The sequence below is a fragment of the Mesoplodon densirostris genome, chromosome 2 (genome assembly GCF_025265405.1).
Source record: "Mesoplodon densirostris isolate mMesDen1 chromosome 2, mMesDen1 primary haplotype, whole genome shotgun sequence".
NCBI classification, from domain to species: domain Eukaryota; kingdom Metazoa; phylum Chordata; class Mammalia; order Artiodactyla; family Ziphiidae; genus Mesoplodon; species Mesoplodon densirostris.
The window spans coordinates 127,988,156-128,007,569 of record NC_082662.1 but is presented as its reverse complement, the minus strand read 5'-3'; the positions used below and the strand labels follow the sequence as shown (position 1 = coordinate 128,007,569).

At 32.9% G+C, this 19,414-nt stretch overlaps 1 protein-coding gene across 4 annotated transcripts in view; it reads right to left on the bottom strand.

Moving 5' to 3' along the window:
* AKT3 (AKT serine/threonine kinase 3) overlaps positions 1 to 19,414 on the bottom strand; it is a 406,674-nt gene that overhangs the window by 73,127 nt on the left and 314,133 nt on the right. For all 4 annotated transcript variants that reach the window (XM_060090902.1, XM_060090903.1, XM_060090905.1 and 1 more), the window contains 2 exons: positions 11,928 to 12,142; positions 5,071 to 5,158 (listed from right to left, as the gene is read on the bottom strand). In XM_060090902.1, the coding sequence (XP_059946885.1) occupies positions 5,071 to 5,158; positions 11,928 to 12,142 (303 nt within the window). The remainder of the gene's footprint in view (positions 1 to 5,070; positions 5,159 to 11,927; positions 12,143 to 19,414) is intronic.

Sequence of the window (19,414 nt, the reverse complement as noted above, 5' to 3'; positions counted from 1 at the left end):
AATTCACCATTTTAACAGAATATAAAGGAGACCAACCATATGATCGTCGCAATAGATGCAAAAAACTTTTTATAAAATTCAACACTAGGGCTTCCCTGGTGGCGCAGTGGTTGAGAGTCCGCCTGCCGATGCAGGGGACATGGTATCGTGCCCCGGTCTGGGAAGATCCCACAGGCCGCGGAGCGGCTGGGCCCGTGAGCCATGGCCGCTGAGCCTGCGCGTCCGGAGCCTGTGCTCCGCAATGGGAGAGGCCACAACAGTGAGAGGCCCACATAACGCAAAAAAAAAAAAAAAAAAAAAAAAAAATCAACACTTAGTCATGATAAAAACTATTACCATACTAGGAATAGAAGGAACTTCCTCAACCCAATAAAGGAGGTATTAAAAACCCTACACTTAGATCAAAGTTTTATAACTTGTTATACTGAAATAATTTTAGGCTTAGAAAAGACTTAGAAAAATACTACAAACAGTTCCCATATATCCTTTACACACCTTCCCCTGATGCTAATAGTTTATACAGCCATAGTACAGTTATCAAAACTAAGAAATTAAATTGGTACAGAAGTATTAACTACCAAATTTATTTAGATTCCACCAGTTTTTCCACTTATGGCCCTTTTCTATTCCAAGATCCAATCTAGAATCCCCACATTGCATTTAGTCATCATGCCACCTTAGTCTCTTCCAATCTGTGAATGTTCCACAATCATTCCTTGCCTTACATGAAGTTGACACTTTTGAGGATTTCTTAGGTTTTCTCATGATTATACTGAGGTTATGCATTTTGAGGGAATATAGTACAAAAGTGATACAGCCTTCTCAGGGCATCATATAATGGGTTATAATGATTTCAGTGTCTTATTACTGGTGATATTAATCTTGATCACTTGGTTTAAGACAGTGTTTGCCAGGGCTTTTTACTGTAAAATTACTCTTTTAATCTTTGTAAATAAGTATTTGGGGAAAGATACGTTGACACTATGCAAATATCCTCCTTCTTAAACTTTTGCCCACTAATTTTAACATTCATTGGTGAATCTTGCATACAGCAATTTTTACTCTGGTGTTTTAATGGTAATTTTCTATTTTCCTGATTCCTTCTACATTTATTAACTGGAATTCACCTATAATGAAGACATGTCTCTTCTCAATATTTTATCTATTTGTTCAATCATTAATTTCTGCAGTATAGACTCATGGATATGTATCTTATTTTTTTGGTCATATACAATATTTGTTTTGCTACTAAAATTGTTCCAGCTTTCACCACTGGGAATTATTTAAGGTTGGCTCCTGTGTCCTACAAACATGCACCTTTTTCCATCTACCTTCGTTTTTTTATTTTCTGGTACCACAAAATTCCTTGGGCTCTTCTTTCATTTTCCCCATCCCAGCTGTGGGATCAACTACTTCTCCAAATAACCTTGGTTCTTTTTACTGGAGAATGACATTTAGTAATGAAGATTTAGGTGCTAGATGTGATTAACGTCATATTTAATGGTAAAAAATGTTTTCTCCCTAAGATTAGAAACAAAGCCAGGATGTCAACTCTCACCATTTCTATTCCACTTTGTAGAAAGGTCCTAGCCAATATAATAAGGCAAAAGAAATAAAATGCGTGCAGATTGAAAATGAAGTAAAACTTTTTATTGATAGAAGATATGATCATCTATTTAGATAACCCTAAGTCATGTACAAAAAAGCTACTAAAACTAATAGCTTGTAGGATACAAGGTCAATATACAAAAATCAAGCCTATTTCTACTGGTAGCAAACAATATGGAAATGAAATTTAAAAATACCATCCACATCAGAAGACATGAAATACTTATGGATAAATTTAACAAAATATGGGTAAGAACTAAACACTGAAAATTATGAAACATTCCTGAGAATAATTAAAGAAACATTCCTGAGAATAATTAAAGAAGACCTAAATAAATGTAGACGTATAGCATGTTCAAATGCCAATTCTTCCCAAATTTTTCTATAAATTGAACATAATCTCACAGAAAATCCCAGCAGACTTTTTTGTAGACATTGACAAACTGAGTATAAATCTTATATAGAAATTTAACTAGATTAATTCATATTATGAAATATCCTACCAGAGAATCCTAAAGCTTGAAGATACTTCAAAGATCATAATTTTATGTGGAAGTAAAACAGCTTGTCCACTTCCACACAAGAGGGAAGAAGCAGATCCAGGATGAGTATTTCCAGCTTCCAGTACCAAGTTCTTTAGAGTGGTACATCATGATACTTGTAATTAAGATTAATTCACTTTTAACTTTGCCTAGGAAGAGATTTAGCTTTCCCCTAAAGATACCAGGATCTTTACATGTGCCTTCATCTCTAGGTCTGCCACAATATATAGAAAAATGGCCAATAATCATGTAATAAATCTATAAAAATAGTAAATGTCCCAAAGCAATTAGTAAAACTGTAATAAAAAATACCTGATCTTAGAGATGAATTAACCTTTTATGAATAAGTTACGTGTTTTAAAGACATAGGACCCCTTAAAAATGTTTGAAAACATTAGAATTACAAATGAATTCATTAAAATAGCTACTGGCATTAGCATTCCTATAATTGATTCCTTGTTTGTTAGTGATACAATACAAACCCAAATAAAACCAATTGTATTTTCACATCCTTTTAGAAGGAGTCTCAAAATTTAAGCATGCTGCTATGATGTTGTTCTTCTTCAGGTGTGTGAAGATGGCTGAAAACATTAGTACCTCATCTGACATCCAGTATACTACCCACACCCCCAGAGTAAACCTGTAGCAGGCGTAAATGAGTGTAGAAACTTTGTGATTTTTGTGGTTGTGCTTCGTTATGCAAGATAGCTAACACCTTTGCTCAAATTAAGTAGCAACTATTTTTATCAACATACTAACAATTTAAACTCATTTCTTCACATATATCACCCAAAGCTGTGCTTTGGCAGCTCCTTCTCCTACCCTACTTGCTGGCTTCTCTAGTTCCATTCACTACAAGGGAGCTGCCTGAGTAGACATCTTAATAGTACCTTCGCTCTGGGCATGTTGAGCCCAGTGGAACAGTGACAGGATAAGCCTTGCTTCTTCACTGTGTGGTAGGTGGGTTCTCAGAGCGTTCTCTAGGTGATGCCAAACTACAATTTAACATGAAAAGCTGCATGCTGATGACGAAATCTTTGTAGCATATCTTACTCTCTGAATAGGACTGAAGAAAGTCCATGTTTTGCCCCTTCTTTAAGGTTAGCAGTGCCATACTGGTGCTCCACATTTGTCTCTTAAAGAAATTTTTCTTTCTGTCATATGTTGTTGGTGGTGGTTGTGGTGGAATCCTCCTCAGACAGGGTATATCAAAGGAATATTTAGTTGTGGCTTATAACTTTGTCTGCCAAAGAAAACCTCTGACCATGTATTATTTCTAGGAGACATGCCAAGATCCTGATACTTTTCAGATTTCTTTTTCAGGTTCTTTTTTTTTTAAATTAATTTATTTTTTTATACAGCAGGTTCTTATTAGTTATCTATTTTATACATATTAGTGTATACATGTCAATCCCAGTCTCCCAATTTCATGTTCTTTTATACTGTACTGACATGATAAACAGTACATAGTGCATTAGGGGCTATATATGGATGCAACTCATAAAGAATATCATCAGTGTTATAAAGTGGATGTATAACTGTCTACATGAAGTTAATAAACACTGAGGAAACTTAAGAATGGTCACAAGCTTCTCATAAGGTTTGAGAAGGATCCAGTACTTACCTCAGTGCTTTATACATGGTAGAAACTCAAAAGTTCTTTTTTTTTAACATCTTCATTGGAGCATAATTGCTTCACAATGGTGTGCTAGTTTCTGCTCTATAACAAAGTGAATCAGCTATACATACACATATATCCCCATATCTCCTCTCTCTTGTGTCTCCCTCCCACCCTCCCTATCCCACCCCTCTAGGTGGTCACGAAGCACCAAACTGAAGAGATCTAAGTTTAATTGAAGTGAAGTTTGAGTAGAGGTATCATAACATGGTGCAACTATTTTAAACACCTAGTTACAGGAAATGCTTACAAAATCACCACACTCCCTATTACTGTAACATAATACAAAAATGAAGTACTCATCTCACTTCCTCATAACTCATATTATGTCATTCTATCTTTAGGGGTTAATAGAGAAGAATATTTGGCACAAAGTAGACACTACATAAATGTTGACTGATATATGTTTTAGAGAAAAATATGGAAACCTGGAATAAATTGAAATGGAAGGACTAACTACACAAACTGACTAGATAAAATTTCTAAGCAAATGCTGAACTACATAAAAATTTCATAGTAAAATTTTTATATGAGCATTTGAAAATCAAAATATAAAAATCAGTGTCTGTACTAACAATATCTGAAGTAGTAAAAATAAAATTTTAAAAATTTAAAAGATAGAACAAACACAATAATTTCCTGTTCCTAAACTTAAGTAAACACTGCAGTATTCAAAACAAATACTAAGCAGATTACAGTAAAAATAAAATTATGTAATTTGTAGCATCCATTCTCTGGATCTTTAAGTTTTGTTTCAAATAACAGAGACGTTCCAAAGAAGACAAATAAATTTATTACTTTGTTAAATATTAAAACTAAATTGCTTTAAATTCCTTTTAAAATAAGAAATTGTATAAATAAATATGAAGAGTTCACTTTAAAATGAAAGGAATAGAGACAAAGTTTTAAAATTATGATTGTTTTGCTAGTTAATTTTCCTGAAGAATAACATAACATTGGTGCCTTTATTTTTTATGAATTAAGGAAATGATGAGAAGCAAACTAACAAATTATTGTGATAAAAAAAGAAAAGCTGATCACATTGAATAACATTTCAAAATGCATTTCGGGAGTCAAAACTATCAAGAAAATTTTGTGCTAAGGAGTCCTACATTCAATTAAATGACTGAGTAAAAATGAAAAATATAATTACATCATTAACTTTTATTCACTTAAAAATTTTTTTGCTGTAAATTCATTTTAACCAAAATATATAAACACTATGCCATGAAGATAACCTACCTTTTTATCATACACATCTTGCCAGTTTACTCCAGAAAAGAAACTGTGTCTCATAATTTCTTTTGCATCATCTGGTCCTCCACCAAGGCTGCGAGGACAGAAATAAAATTAAATGAGTATAAAACGTTTACATAAGCTGAATGCATAACTACAAAGTTTTTGTGAAATGTAATTTTCTGTGTGTAAATAGTTCTTGTGATAAATAGCCATAAAAATAAAAAGCTTTTATTTTTAAAATAAATTGTAAGATCTAATTTTCCTAATATGCTATTAATAAGAACTAGCCTTAGGACAGTACGGTATTTGAAAAGAGTATAGGCTTTGGAGACAAACCTGAAACAGGCAACCGGCTCGGAAATTTATGAGATATATGACAATAAAATAGTTGCTTAATCTCAGTTTTCTCATCTGTATAACGGGATTAATAATACCAGCCTGGTGGATTATTGCAAGGGTTAGAAATAACGTAAGTACCTAGCACAATAAATGGTAGCTATTGTCAATTCTATAAACCAAATTTATTTTAGAACGACTTTAGTCAAAATGCACCCTTGTTAACAAAAATTCTGAAAAGACTAGATAATTACTTAGAAAAAACAATTTGGAGGGCATTGCTAACAGACAGAAACTCATGGAGTATTTTCATATCTCAAATGAATTTTCACAGAAATGATAAATTTAATCTATGAAATATCACTGCAATATAATATGCTATGCAAGTTTCAATATAAATTAAAAATTTAAAAATACTCCCACCCCATCTTTGAAGGTACTGTTATTCAACTGATACCTGACACAATCTGAAATTCAGGTGCTTTCTAGCTTTCTCAGTTTCATACAGTGCCTACTAGTCACTATGAAGAAAGGATGAGAGAAACAGAAAAAAACAGAGAAGGAAGTAAGGTGGGAGGGAAAGAGGAAAAAGAGAAAAAAAAAGAAAGGACAGGGAAAGAAAGAGGAAAAGAAAGGAAACCTATTTAAATCTGAATTTGATACAGCAAGTTTTATTTGATTTTACTCAGCATTAGAAATGATATGTGCTGGTAAATGCTTAACAATCAGCTCTCTGAGGGAAATTATGCATATACAATATAATGGATTTTATATATATTATTATTTTTACTGATACAAGATGTGTGGAAGTAAAACATTATATAGTATTTCTAACCTCAAAATATATAATAAGCAAAATAGATAAGTAACCTCAGAAGCATAGATAAGAGTAAAATTTAACAACATTATTAAAGAGTGATGAGTTTTGAGTATTTTTTACCCGTGATTTTAATGTTCCTGATTTAACTGTAAGTTTATATAATTTATTTTATTTATTTATTTATTTATTTTTTTGCGGTACGCGGGCCTCTCACTGTTGTGGCCTCTCCCGTTGCAGAGCACAGGCTCCGGACGCGCAGGCTCAGCGGCCCTGGCTCACGGGCCCAGCCGCTCCGCGGCATGTGGGATCTTCCCGGACCGGGGCACGAACCCGTGTTCCCTGCATCGGCAGGCAGACTCTCAACTGCTGCGCCACCAGGGAAGCCCTATAATTTATTTTTTAATAATGACTGTATTCAACAACCAGCTCACAAAATTTTTGAAATTTAACAATTGGCTATTCTAAGCTGGTACATTTCAACTCCCAACACAACACTGAGTAGGAAGAAACGCAAGTAAGTCATAGAAAACAAACAATTATACAATTTTAATGAACTCTGGTTATTATTAGGTATAAGAAATACATGACTGGGAAGAATCCAGGATCCTCTGACACATTGTCAGAATGGAAAATAAAACAATTAGCTGATATCTGAATATCTGTAGTGATGATCCTATAGTTCCCACTATCTAGGTCTCCTATCTCAAGATTCATACAGAATAAACTACACTCCTGATATGGAACTTTTAGATTGGATCAGATCATAATAGTTGCATGCATATTTGCAACTTTCAGACTGGCAAATCTATATTTAGTTAACACTCGGCACTTGACTCCCTGGCCTCACTCTTTTTCATTCTATTTCAAGTTGTATATGTCTCTCTCCTGGTAGAATGCAAATTCTTTGGAGAGGAGAGTTCAATACTGGATTATCCAAAAAGCGTTTTAAAGCTTGTGCTTAGGGAGCCAGAAAAGCAGAAACACCAAAACACAGGCTTCTGAAAAGAATTATTCAACATTTCAAAGTATGCATTAAAGTAGTATGCACAAGAAAAATCAGCAGTTCATTGTATTTTCTTACATTTATGTTATTGTTTATTTCAATACTGTTTTCAATCTTAATTATATATATGAGAAGATGGATGAGGTAGCAGTTGGAATGGAGAACCGTAAACATTTTTGTAATTCAAAGGTTTTAATTCAGCTTCAGTTTTTCATTTTTATGTCACCCCTCAATTCTCTAGCAATAGTTTTGCTTTGGACATAGCCAGCATTTAATCTATATTTATCAAATACATATAAAATTGAAGTATCGGCCATGAATGCTATACAACGACTAAGAATATAATCTTAGGCTACCATTTTAGAAGTTGGTAGAGATTCTTTAACACAAGCTTCTTCAAAGTGTGAAACTGTCAAAAATTTCAATGTCAATGACTCCCTAATATACAATTTAAAACTTCAAAATTATATCAAAATGTGATTTACATTAAGATATTTTTGTCTAAGAATACCAAATTCCCATATCAGAAAGCCAAACTAAAATCCTCAGCTACTATGGATTCTTCATAACTAGAAACAACATCTAATTCACATTTTCCTTGTGTTATTGAATGGAACATGAGGTCATGCTTTTCCTACAAAATTTGCATAGGAGGCTAAAGGAGATACTAATAGAATAATCATAAAGTAATGCAGAATAAGAAATAAAAGCAAGATGAGAGCTGACTCTTTGATGGAACTGATAGCAATTCGGTAAAGAGTATCAGAGAAATTCAGGCAGTATTGAAAATAGTTGAATAGGAATAATAAAGAGGTATACTATAGTGCTATCTTTGATTACGTTTCCAAAGACTTTTGGAAGGGTCCTTTGTTGGCTCTTTCTCTTCTTTCTACCTCTTAAATTTTGACATTTCCCAAGACTCTGTCCTAGGCTGCCTTCTTTTTATATTCTACTCTTTTCACTATTCTCATGGCTCCAGCTACCTCCTAGATATCTACAGATCCCAAATCCAAATATTCAGTTTTGTGTTTCTTTTTTTTAAATTAATTTTTATTGGAGTATAGTTGCTTTACAATGTTGTGTTAGTTTCTTCTGTACAGCGAAGTGAATCAGTTATACGTACACATATGTCCCCTCTTTTTTATATTTCCTTCCCATTTAGGTCACACAAAGCATTGAATAGGGTTTCCTGTGCTATACAGTAGGTTCTCATTAGTTATCTCTTTTATACATAGTAGTGTATATATGTCAATCCCAATCTCCCAACTCATCCCACCCCATCCTTCTGTCCTTGGTATAAGTTTGTGGATACCAAATCTGTGTCTTTATTTCTGCTTTGCAAATAAGTTCATCTTTGCTGGGAAAACTGGACAGCTACATGTAAAAGAATTAAATTAGAACACTTCCTAACACCATACATAAAAATAAACTCAAAACGGATTAAAGACCTAAATGTCAGGACGGACAGTATAGAACTCTTAGAGGAAAACATAGGCAGAACACTCCTTGACATAAATTGTAGCAAGATCTTTTCTGACCCACCTCCTAGAGTAATGAAAATAAAAACAAAAATAAACAAATGGGACCTAATGAAACTTAAAATCTTTTGTACAGCAAAGGAAACCATAAGCAAAATGAAAAGACAACCCTCAGAATGGGAGAAAATATTTGCAAATGAAGTAACGGACAAAGGATTAACCTCCAAAATATACAAACAGCTCATGCAGCTCAGTATCAAAAAAACAAACAACCCAATGAAAAAATGGGCAGAAGACCTAAATAGACATTTCTCTAAAGAAGACATACAGATGGCCAACGAACACATGAAAAGATGCTCAACATGACTAATTATTAGAGAAATGCAAGTCAAAACTACGATGAGGTATCACCTCACACCAGTCAGAACAGCCATCATCAAAAAATCTAGAAACAATAAATGCCAGAGAGGAGGTGGAGAAAAGGGAACCCTCCTACACTGTTGGTGGGAATGTAAACTGGTACAGCCACTATGGAGAACAGTATGGAGGTTCCTTAAAAAACTAAAAATAGTTTTTAGTTTGACCATATGACCCAGGAATCCCACCACTGGACACATACCCAGAGAAAATTAGTTATTGTGTTTCTATTAAGCACTGGTACTATTTTCAGCTGCCTGCTTGACATCTAGGTTTTCTTTAGATACCTCAGACTCGGTATAGCAAAACTAATATCAACATCCACACCATCAAGCCTCTTTCTTTGCCTGTACTCCTTCTCTGTTAATAATAACTCCATTCTCCAAACTAGTCATCCAAGTTGGAAACCTCAGAGGCATCCTGACTCCTTCCCCTTCCTCACCATTTCTATTTAATCATTCATAAAGTTCTATTTAGCACTCTTTACAACTGCTTTAGGAAGGACTCCATCTCTTATCTGGACAATTCCATATGTATTCTTAATTACTCTGCCTACATGCCCCTGGCACTTCACTGTTCTAATCTATCCATGACAAAGCTTCCTGAGTTACCTTTTCATAACACAGACCTGATTACACCATCCCTTACTTTTAATAATTCAGTGGCTTCTCATCCCCTTCTGAATAAAGATTAAATATTTTCTAAGAAAGATAAGGTCCTTACAACCTAACATATTGGCTTCATCTGCCAATGTTACCCAACTCATATTCTACACTCCAGTTGCTGAACTTCTCAAATGCCATGTTCATTTGCAATTCTAGCTGTTATTTACATGTAAAATTCTCTTCATGAAAGCCACTGCAAATTGCAACTCCTTCATGAGCCAGCTCAAGTTTTCCAATCCCCTTAACAGCTAATAATTTCAAAAGCATTTGTATGTAGTTTAACCTGAGCATCTGTGTGCCCCACATTATTCTATGAACTAGAGCAGAGATTGTCCATTTTATTCATCCTTGCATTCCCAGTATTTTAATGTAGCAGTGGAGGGGCTTGACATACCTACCTTAAAAGGAAATAACAGATAGTTAAAAATACCACATCTTCTCTTTAGACAATATCAACCTCTGGGTAGACAAAACTTTAAGAGTTGTCCTACATACCAGGCCACTAACATTCTAGAAATTTACCTCACGTGTGTTCAACAATTATTAAATACCTACTACGTGCTATCCCCAGGGGGTGGGGTGCGGGTGGAGGGTGGGAAATGACAATAAAAAAATGAATGAGACATAGACATGAAAACCAGAAGGAGTCAGAAAAAGATGGGCTAAAAGTTCACTGCCCTTGAAATCTAAGGCAAATATTAGATCCAAAACTCAACTAGATAAAATTGAAATCCTAGCTCTATATAAAGATTATCTATTGCCAAGTACCACTTGTTACAATAGTTGTGAAACAATAACATCAAATGGAATACATTTTAAAACCTAAACTAAGAAAACGGTGCACTGTAAAGAAGATACAAGAGAAATATCAAATAGGCACGTATAAACTTGATTTCTATTCTTGTTCTACACGAATTTTCTGTGAGAACTAGGATAAATCACTTAACCCTCCCTGGGCCTCATTTTCTCTTCAGTCAAATGGAAATGAGAATAATATCTATCCTACCTACTCCACAGGCTACTAAAAAGCAAGGGAAACAAGAGATGTGCAAATGCCCTGACAAAGAACACAAAATCACTTCATAAATATAAGGTAAGGTTTCAGTTACTAGAATTATGAAACATGTTTGAATGGTTCTTCACAAAGCAAAAAGATGGCACCTCTTTTATTATGTTTGCTTATTTCTGCTGAAGGTAAAATCATGTTCCTCACAAATTTAAAAGCTAGAAGTATGTGATGGAAACTATCTCTAAGGTAGACAAAGCCCACAATTTAAAATTCATTTATTCCTTCACTCATTAATTCAGTCTGTCAACAAATACATACTGAGCATCAACCATAAACAGAACATTAACAAAAATTATGTGAGGTGTTACAAAAGATTAAACAATATATGAAATGGGACGCTTAAGGTCTAAGAGATTTTCAGAGACATACTGATATGCATATATATCTACTGGAACAAAGAATATACATATGTATATACAAACACATATATTAAGTGACATTTTAAAATTAATACTCATTTCATGTATGACTTATAAAATGTATGTGTAAATAAATATATGAACATGAACAACGAATATTATAGCTCATTAAGCAAAGAGCTGTAGGATTCTTCAGGTCATAGCTATAGCTACAAAAGTAGAAAAACAAAGTATGCAAAGACATTTTTTGCCATTAGTCCTTTCAGCCATGCGTGGAAAAGAATTATCTTCAAAGACAAAAAAAGTAGTTAGACATGTTAATATGCATACATGTGGGAGGAGAGTACAGAGACAGTTCTATAAGTTTTATAATGTAAATCAGCAGAAATATAAAGCCCAGAGACTGAGAGGAAAAAAGGGATCCTCCTATCCCCACAATAGCAAGCACCATGGCAATTAAGAAACTGTTTGTTCATAAAACTCTCAAAATCTTTATGTGGTAAAATCTGTATAAAATTTCCAAGTTAGGAAAGAGTTGAGGAAATTTTTTAAATGTTCTATATTATGCAGTTAAAAATAAGTCAGTGTCTCAGTGGGAAGATGTCTATACCAAATACATTGCTTCTTGGAGTTAGTTATATTTGAGTTAATTTCCATATCACAATTCCTAACCACATTCATCAGTAACTCACTGTGTGCTATTTGTGTCTTACCGTTTATTTGGATCCTTTATCAAGAGCCCTGAAAGCAATGATTTTGCATCTGAAGAGAGTGTTCGAGGAAATTTAATGTCTTCCATTAGAATTAGTTCAAAAAGTTTCTCATGATCCTGGTTGTAGAAAGGTAACCTCCCGCACATCATTTCATACATGACAACCCCAAGGCCCCACCAATCCACGGCTCGGCCATAGTCATTATCTTCTAACACCTAAAAGTGAAACCAGTAAAAGATCAATTTTTACACTTAGCTTTTAAAGCATTATTTATAAAACATAAGATTTTTACATAACCTAGGTAGGCTGTTCTGAGATCTTGACATTTAAATTATGAAGCATCCTACAAAAGATAAAAATCACACCAAATATGTGAAATGTTCAATATATATCCAGAAATGACTGGGTACCAAAAAAGGTATTGCAACAGATTCTTAGTAAATGAATATATGAGTGCCCTAAGGATCAAATGAAAACTATTTGCGTATTTTCATTTAGGCCTACTTAATTTTTCATTCTGGTTCCACTAACATGGACTTTAAGTAACAACTTAGAGCTAAACTGTGCTGATTATAGAGAACATAATGTGTCTACCACATTCTTGTACTGAGAAGAACCAACTACTACAAATCAAACAGTGAAAGATAGGAATAAACAAATGCAATGTACTAGAGAAGAGTCCAGGGCATGACAACCATGAAAATAAATATAAAAACTTTTGGAGGCCCCTACATGTTTAAACTCTTTCAGGAAATATTTAAGCAACAGGTGAATATAAAGATTTACTGTTTGGGTTGTAATAAACTTTGGTATCCAAAGTTTAAGTACCTCACAACAATTTCTATTAAACACAAACAATAAAAATTATGGACTCAATATTTGTAGGGTATATGACCTTAAATTTATTTCCTAAAACACATTACATGTAAAATGAATTTAGTAAGAAACAATATGCAAGTATAAGTTAGGCTATTAGAGCAACCTGTTCAAACTGAAACATGATGACGCGCCATTTATCCCAGAAAGGTAAAATTTGCTTTACCTTTCTACTGCATATGTTTCTCATCCAATGGAATTTTCTTTATCTATTTGGATCTTTCAATATTTTATTTTAAGATACTATCTTTGAATAATCTTAAAGCTTATTTTATCTGATCCTCTTAACTTTGGGATAAACAGATCAAGAAAACCATATACATGAAATTAATCAATCAAAAAAATCTTATAATTGATGACATTGGAGAGAATTTGATATAGAACAAAGTAGTACTCATGTTCTAAACTTTCTTAGTTTGAGTTAAGTATGTTGTTGAAGATTACGCCTATGTGACTTTTATTTAAAATTTAACTAATAATTTTGTAAAATGCACATAATATTTTTGACAGCTACACTATGATTACTATAAATACTATGAAAGGCACTTTGGTAGACAGGGTATTTAAAGGTGGAGAATGTAATTTTAAGAAAAAAACTATGTTACCTAAAGATCTATTTAGTAGTGTTTTCAAATGCTACGAAAAGATTTTTTTCTTCCAGTTTTACCAAGACATAATTGACATACAGCTTGATAATTGATATACAGCATGGTATAAGTTTAAGGTGTAAAGCATAATGATTTAACTTATATACATCATGAAATGATTACTACAATAACTTTAATGAACATCTATCATCTCATACAGAAACAGAATTAAAGAATTAGAAAAAAAAATTTCCTTGTGATGAGAACTCAGGGTTTACTCTCTTAACAACTTTCATATGTAACATACAGCATGTTAACCATATTTATCATATTGTACATTACATCCCTAGTATTAATTCAATTGTATCATTGTTTTGTGGCTAAAGACAACTAGAAACTGCATTGGCAATATATAAACATAAGTCCAGTTTCTACATTTTTCCAAAACCCTTTTGTAAATAACAAACTAAGCAAGATGTTTTTGGGGAAAACAATAAATTCTAGTTTCTATCTTTAGCCAAAAATATTTAAAATTTCTACTTGTTTGAAATGAGTAATGTGAGAACATATAGAAAACAAGAAACAACTTGAAGTAGAAGGAATTCTACTTGTGTACTTAAAGGAAATGCTGTATATATAATTTTTAAATACCAGTGACTTTTGAATCTCTCCCACATCAAATTAGTAGAATGTGCTGTTTGTAGGCCTTTATCTAATAGATGCAAGATTTTACCTAATAACAAATTTTTTTAAATCTAAGTAACCTTTTACTGCATTCCTACAACAGCAACAAAACAGTGGTACATACAATAAAGAGCCAAATGTAGCTTTTAACCTCTTTTTTCATAAAACCATAAAAAGCATAAAAGCTGGATTAACTGCCTCCCGAACCCACATTTCACCAGCCGGGTTCTCATCCCCAGCTGGCAAAACTGGCAATCCTTTATTTTTGTTTAAATACCTGGTTTGCAGCCAGCAGGGAAAGTGAGTACATAAAAAAAGGGTTTTATTTTTGAAGAGAAATAAGCAACTGAAAAATAAAACTGCATTGTAAAAAAATCTGCTTGATAAAATAAAATACATTTTATTTAGCTTTGTAACACAAACACTGATTCTCAAGATATGTGGTTTTGCTTTTGAACATACGAGCTTTAATTGAAATATACATACATAATGTTACAGTTAGAGCTGTTTGCTATATTACTTTGTACTAAACAAATCTGATGTAATGTATTATCTTACTGACATGTAAAACTTAGGCAATGTTGAGGAGAAAATACCCCAACAACTCAGCCAGGCCTCTTTATCTAAGAGTCTTTGCTATCAATTAAAAAGAAAGATTTCTGTTCAACTCCTACCTCAAGACAGCTGGAATATGAAATACACAAGAAATAAAAATAAAAGTGATTATAATATTCTACATGTGGCTATATAATAAAAAACATGTTACCACTGTTCATACAATGGCTTTTCTCTTTCCTTACATCTAAATTATTTCAAAATACTATACTTTGAAATAATGTAGAAATTCCAGAGTGAAATTGAAATCCACAGCCTAGTAATATAAAAAATTTACATTCTTTAACCTAAGAGTTGCAATTCCTTCTGGTTACCCCTGACATTTTTTTTTTCCCTAGCAAAAAGGCTAATTTACTTCATGGTTATCATGAGGATTGATCCAACCAGTAGGATAAATGGTAATGTAGAGGTACAACGATGGTAAGTTACATTTCAACTCCATTAAAATGCAATTTATCATATAATCTAGATATAAATGCAGGTCAAAACCTGCTCCTAAAGAAATAATCCACTGAAAGACTTATCCTGAAGAATTAAATTAAAGACAGTGTCTGTTTTCCATGAAATCAATGTCACTAATGTTTAAACTAAAATTAACTTTAAATATGAATGCAGACATTTAGTATTTCCTTCTGCACCTACTGTCCTCTGTAACCATAGATATAGCTTCACTTTATAAGCACATTTAACACAAATGTCCAAACAGAGATAAAGAACAAGTGGGGATTTGGAACACTAAAAGAATGTAAATGTTAACAAATGACAAGAGGTCATATCAATAAACACCCCAACAGAGCACAAGCTCTAGGAAAAAAAGCTTAGATTCAATGTTTCCACTACAAGCCAGAGATTGCTTCACTTTATGATATAATAAAATCTAAGACTCAAGGAAGTCACAGCATGTTATCAATTACTCTTAAATATTCTGGCAATATTTGATTAATATTTGATAACATTTAATGTAGATACTTCTACTTATCAAAACCCAGATGAGTTTTAAAAAATCACCATGAACAGCTCTTGAATGGTTACTAATTTCAAAGAATGACATTAAATAATAAATTATATATTTTAAAATGATACCATCAATTAAAGTTCCCAATGTAAAAATCTGGCTACTGGGTACTTTCAAAAAACATACTCATTTCAATATTCTTTACCAATTAAGATTTACTGGGAAGCTGAAGGAACACCTTCCTCCCTCAGCTTGTTCGCCAGGCCACACAATGCACTCAAGGCAAGCAGTTATGAGGAGGCTATGTATGCCCTGGAGTGGCTTACTGTTCAATCAATAATCCTGACAGAACAGATGGGGGAAAAAATTAAACATCTAAACAAACTGTCTGTACACCTATGTTGTGAAACTAAACTGCGAACTTGGATGAACCAATTTACCGCTAATTCAAAAACATTTTTTTCTGGTAACCTTATACTTCAGGTAACTTATATGTGTGTTTTATATATAAACACACATTTATATACTTTATAATTTACAAAAATCCTTTAATATTCCTAACATCACAGGAATTTGCTAAAAAAATGAACTACAAATCTTCTAATTCAGATTCTAAAATGTACTGCAGCTTCAGTGGAACTATATATTTCATAAGAATTATGAATTCCATGGTTTATTGGTATTTTATTCATAAATATATACTTTATATCCAGTTTTCAACCACTCTAATTCTAAAGAGACTGAAACTGTAAGTGCCATTTGTTCTGAATTAAGATGCTGTAAGCTTTATGGCTACCTCCTAGCATGCAGACACAAGTACTTGCATGCAGCTAACATCGTACTTTCAAAAGCATTCTCTGCCTAGAACAGGCAACATTCCTGATAAGGAGAAAAGCTAAATGGATACAATACTGGTGATTAAATCATACTTACGTGTATCTTCCCAGAGATTTCTATACTTCCTTTTTATCCTGAAGCAATAAACAATATAGGATTCTAAGAAACTGGGTCTTGGTAACCAAAGTAAAAATGGCCATTGTAAAACACTATAGGTAATCACTTCCAAAGTACTGAATGCAAATATTCTGATTGTTAAAACCAAAAGACTATATAACACTGAAAAGAACTTTAGGTGAAAAATAGCTACTATAAGAACTGACAGAACTCTAGGGAAGTAAAAGCTGCTACTTATAAATATTGAGAGAGATTAACATTGAACTAAAAATATCATTTTTCTTCATATTTAAACAATACCCAATGAGACTTTTTTTTACTATGAAATTTTTTAAAAATTGAAATATAGTTGATTTACAATGTTGTATTAGTTTCAGGTGTATAGCAAAATGGGATGGTTTTAATATCCAGAACAGTATGAACAGTCAGCCAACTCATGACAGAATTTCTTAAATATAAATTCTAACTATAAAGCAGACAACTTCTGTCTGAACTAATCACTGTGCTCATTTACTTAATTTTCCCCTTAATATTGGTGATGAGACCTTTTTAGAATCATCAGAAAGATGAAGGTTTTCAAAAACACCTCAAGAGGGTAATTGTTACAAGAATCATTAACAATTAAATAAAATATTAGGAATGTATACAGTTTTGGGAAAGCTACTAAAATAACTTTTAATTTTTACAAAAAGTTTAGATTTTGAGATTTAGTTTCATAATCTGTTAGAACCAGTAGAATTTTGTCCAAGGGTATGCAAAATGCAACTATGTGTGCTACTATTTTTATCTACAGATGAAATGTACAAACATATATAACTTTGACCTCATTCATTTATTTTAGGATCCCCTAAAGAGAATATTGATAGAGCCCATAAAATTTTTTTCATTTATTCTTTGTTGTATTTAAAATAAATAAATAAAATTCCATTTAGTACTCTTAAATCGAGTTTGGTTCTAACTACTCCACCCATGTACACTACCCTCCACACTACAAACTACCTTCACCCTTAATTTACATGATTCTCTCAACCCATTCTGAAGAAGTTATTGTATACTTTTGGTATTTCATTTACATAGAATTTAATTTCCATTTGTGCTATTCTCTATATAGAATCACAATGACTTTAAGTAAATCTTTGTATCAAAATAGTTATCAAGGACTTCCCTGGTGGCTCAGTGGTTAAGAATCCGCCTGCCAATTCAGGGACATGGGTTCAAGCCCTGGTCCAGGAAGATCCCACATGCCGCGGAGCAACTAAGCCCATGTACCACAACTACTGAGCCTGCACTCTAGAGCCCGTGTGCCACAACTACTGAAGCCCTTGCACCTAGAGCCCGTGCTCTGCAACAAGTCACTGCAATGAGAAGCCCGCGCACCACAAAGAAGAGTAGCCCCAGCTCCCTACAGCTAAAGAAAGCCCATGTGCAGCAATGAACACCCAATGGAGCCAAAAATAAATAAATAAAATAAATAAATTTAAAAAATAGTTATCAAAATATTCTTGTCTATTTCAGATTTTGACAAAATACATATTATAAAAGATATTAAAACTAGTAGGCTTCAAAAGAAAAGTGAATAAAATGATACCAAGTAAATGTTTTCCAAAAATGAGGTTCTGAAAACTAGGAATACATCAAAAAATCCATTTTCAGCCACTGAAAAACAGTATTTTACACATATGAAATAAAATTATATACACTTTTTTCCTGAACAGCAACCACGACTAGATACTACGTATTTTCCAACAATCAAGTCATTTTTTGCAACCTTCTTGTTAGTTCTAACTTGATTATCAAATAATTTTTATTTTTACACTATTACAGAAGTGCATTTCTCTAGGTTTCCAAAACCACCTTATTCAACCTTCCCCATCTGTCACCATCTGCTTCTTTTTAGCATGTACTTTTTGTGTGATCACATAAGCATGTGAAAAATAACTAACATTCAGATGATTATCTGCTGGTACATTTGAGGACTGGGCATAATAAAAGTGAACTGCCAAAACGTACTTAACACTTTTAATTTTGTTGGGTCTTGCATGTAAGCTACATTTGATTTTCAAACTGTTTTACAGTTGGAAAGTTGATCAGGTACTGCTAACTCAAGAGCAAAGCTGAGACTCTAAATAATTAGCACTGCATAAAAGGATGGTTTGGATTCAATGAGAGCCAAGTCAAATAATAAAATTTAACAGTAAGATTTTATATGTGATTTCTAATTTCTTTATAATTTCTAGGCATGAAAATATAGTAAAGATTATGAAAACAAAATCCCCTCAAAATATCTTATAGTCCATAATATATGGCAGGTCAAATTTATTTCCTTCTAATACAAGAAAGAGCAAAAACACTTTAAAACTATATATACTAATGAATTTTTAGAGATGTAGCACACTAAATGTATAGTTTATATGCCTGCTAGGACTGTATCTCTGCAACCTCTTTTAAAAAAGACACGATTTTTTTCCCTTTAATAATAAAGGTCTATAATTCTTCAACAAAAGAAGAGAACAAATACTTTAAAAATACTTTTTTTTCAACAAATGGCATTTTTATACTATAAAACTTTTCTTTTCCTGGTGGTCTTTGCCACAAGAAAAAACTTAAGTTCATTTAAAACTAAAGTTTATTTAAAAATCAGCTATGAGCCTGAGATATAGTACAGTTAATATATCAGCTTTGAACCGATTTCTAACAGTCTTTTTGAAGTATCTTTTAAATACCCTTCAACCACCTTTAAACAGCAAAGCATTCCTACCAGATTAAAAGTTTAGGGATGGGCAGAGATCACCTTCCTCCCCACAGATACACCAGAA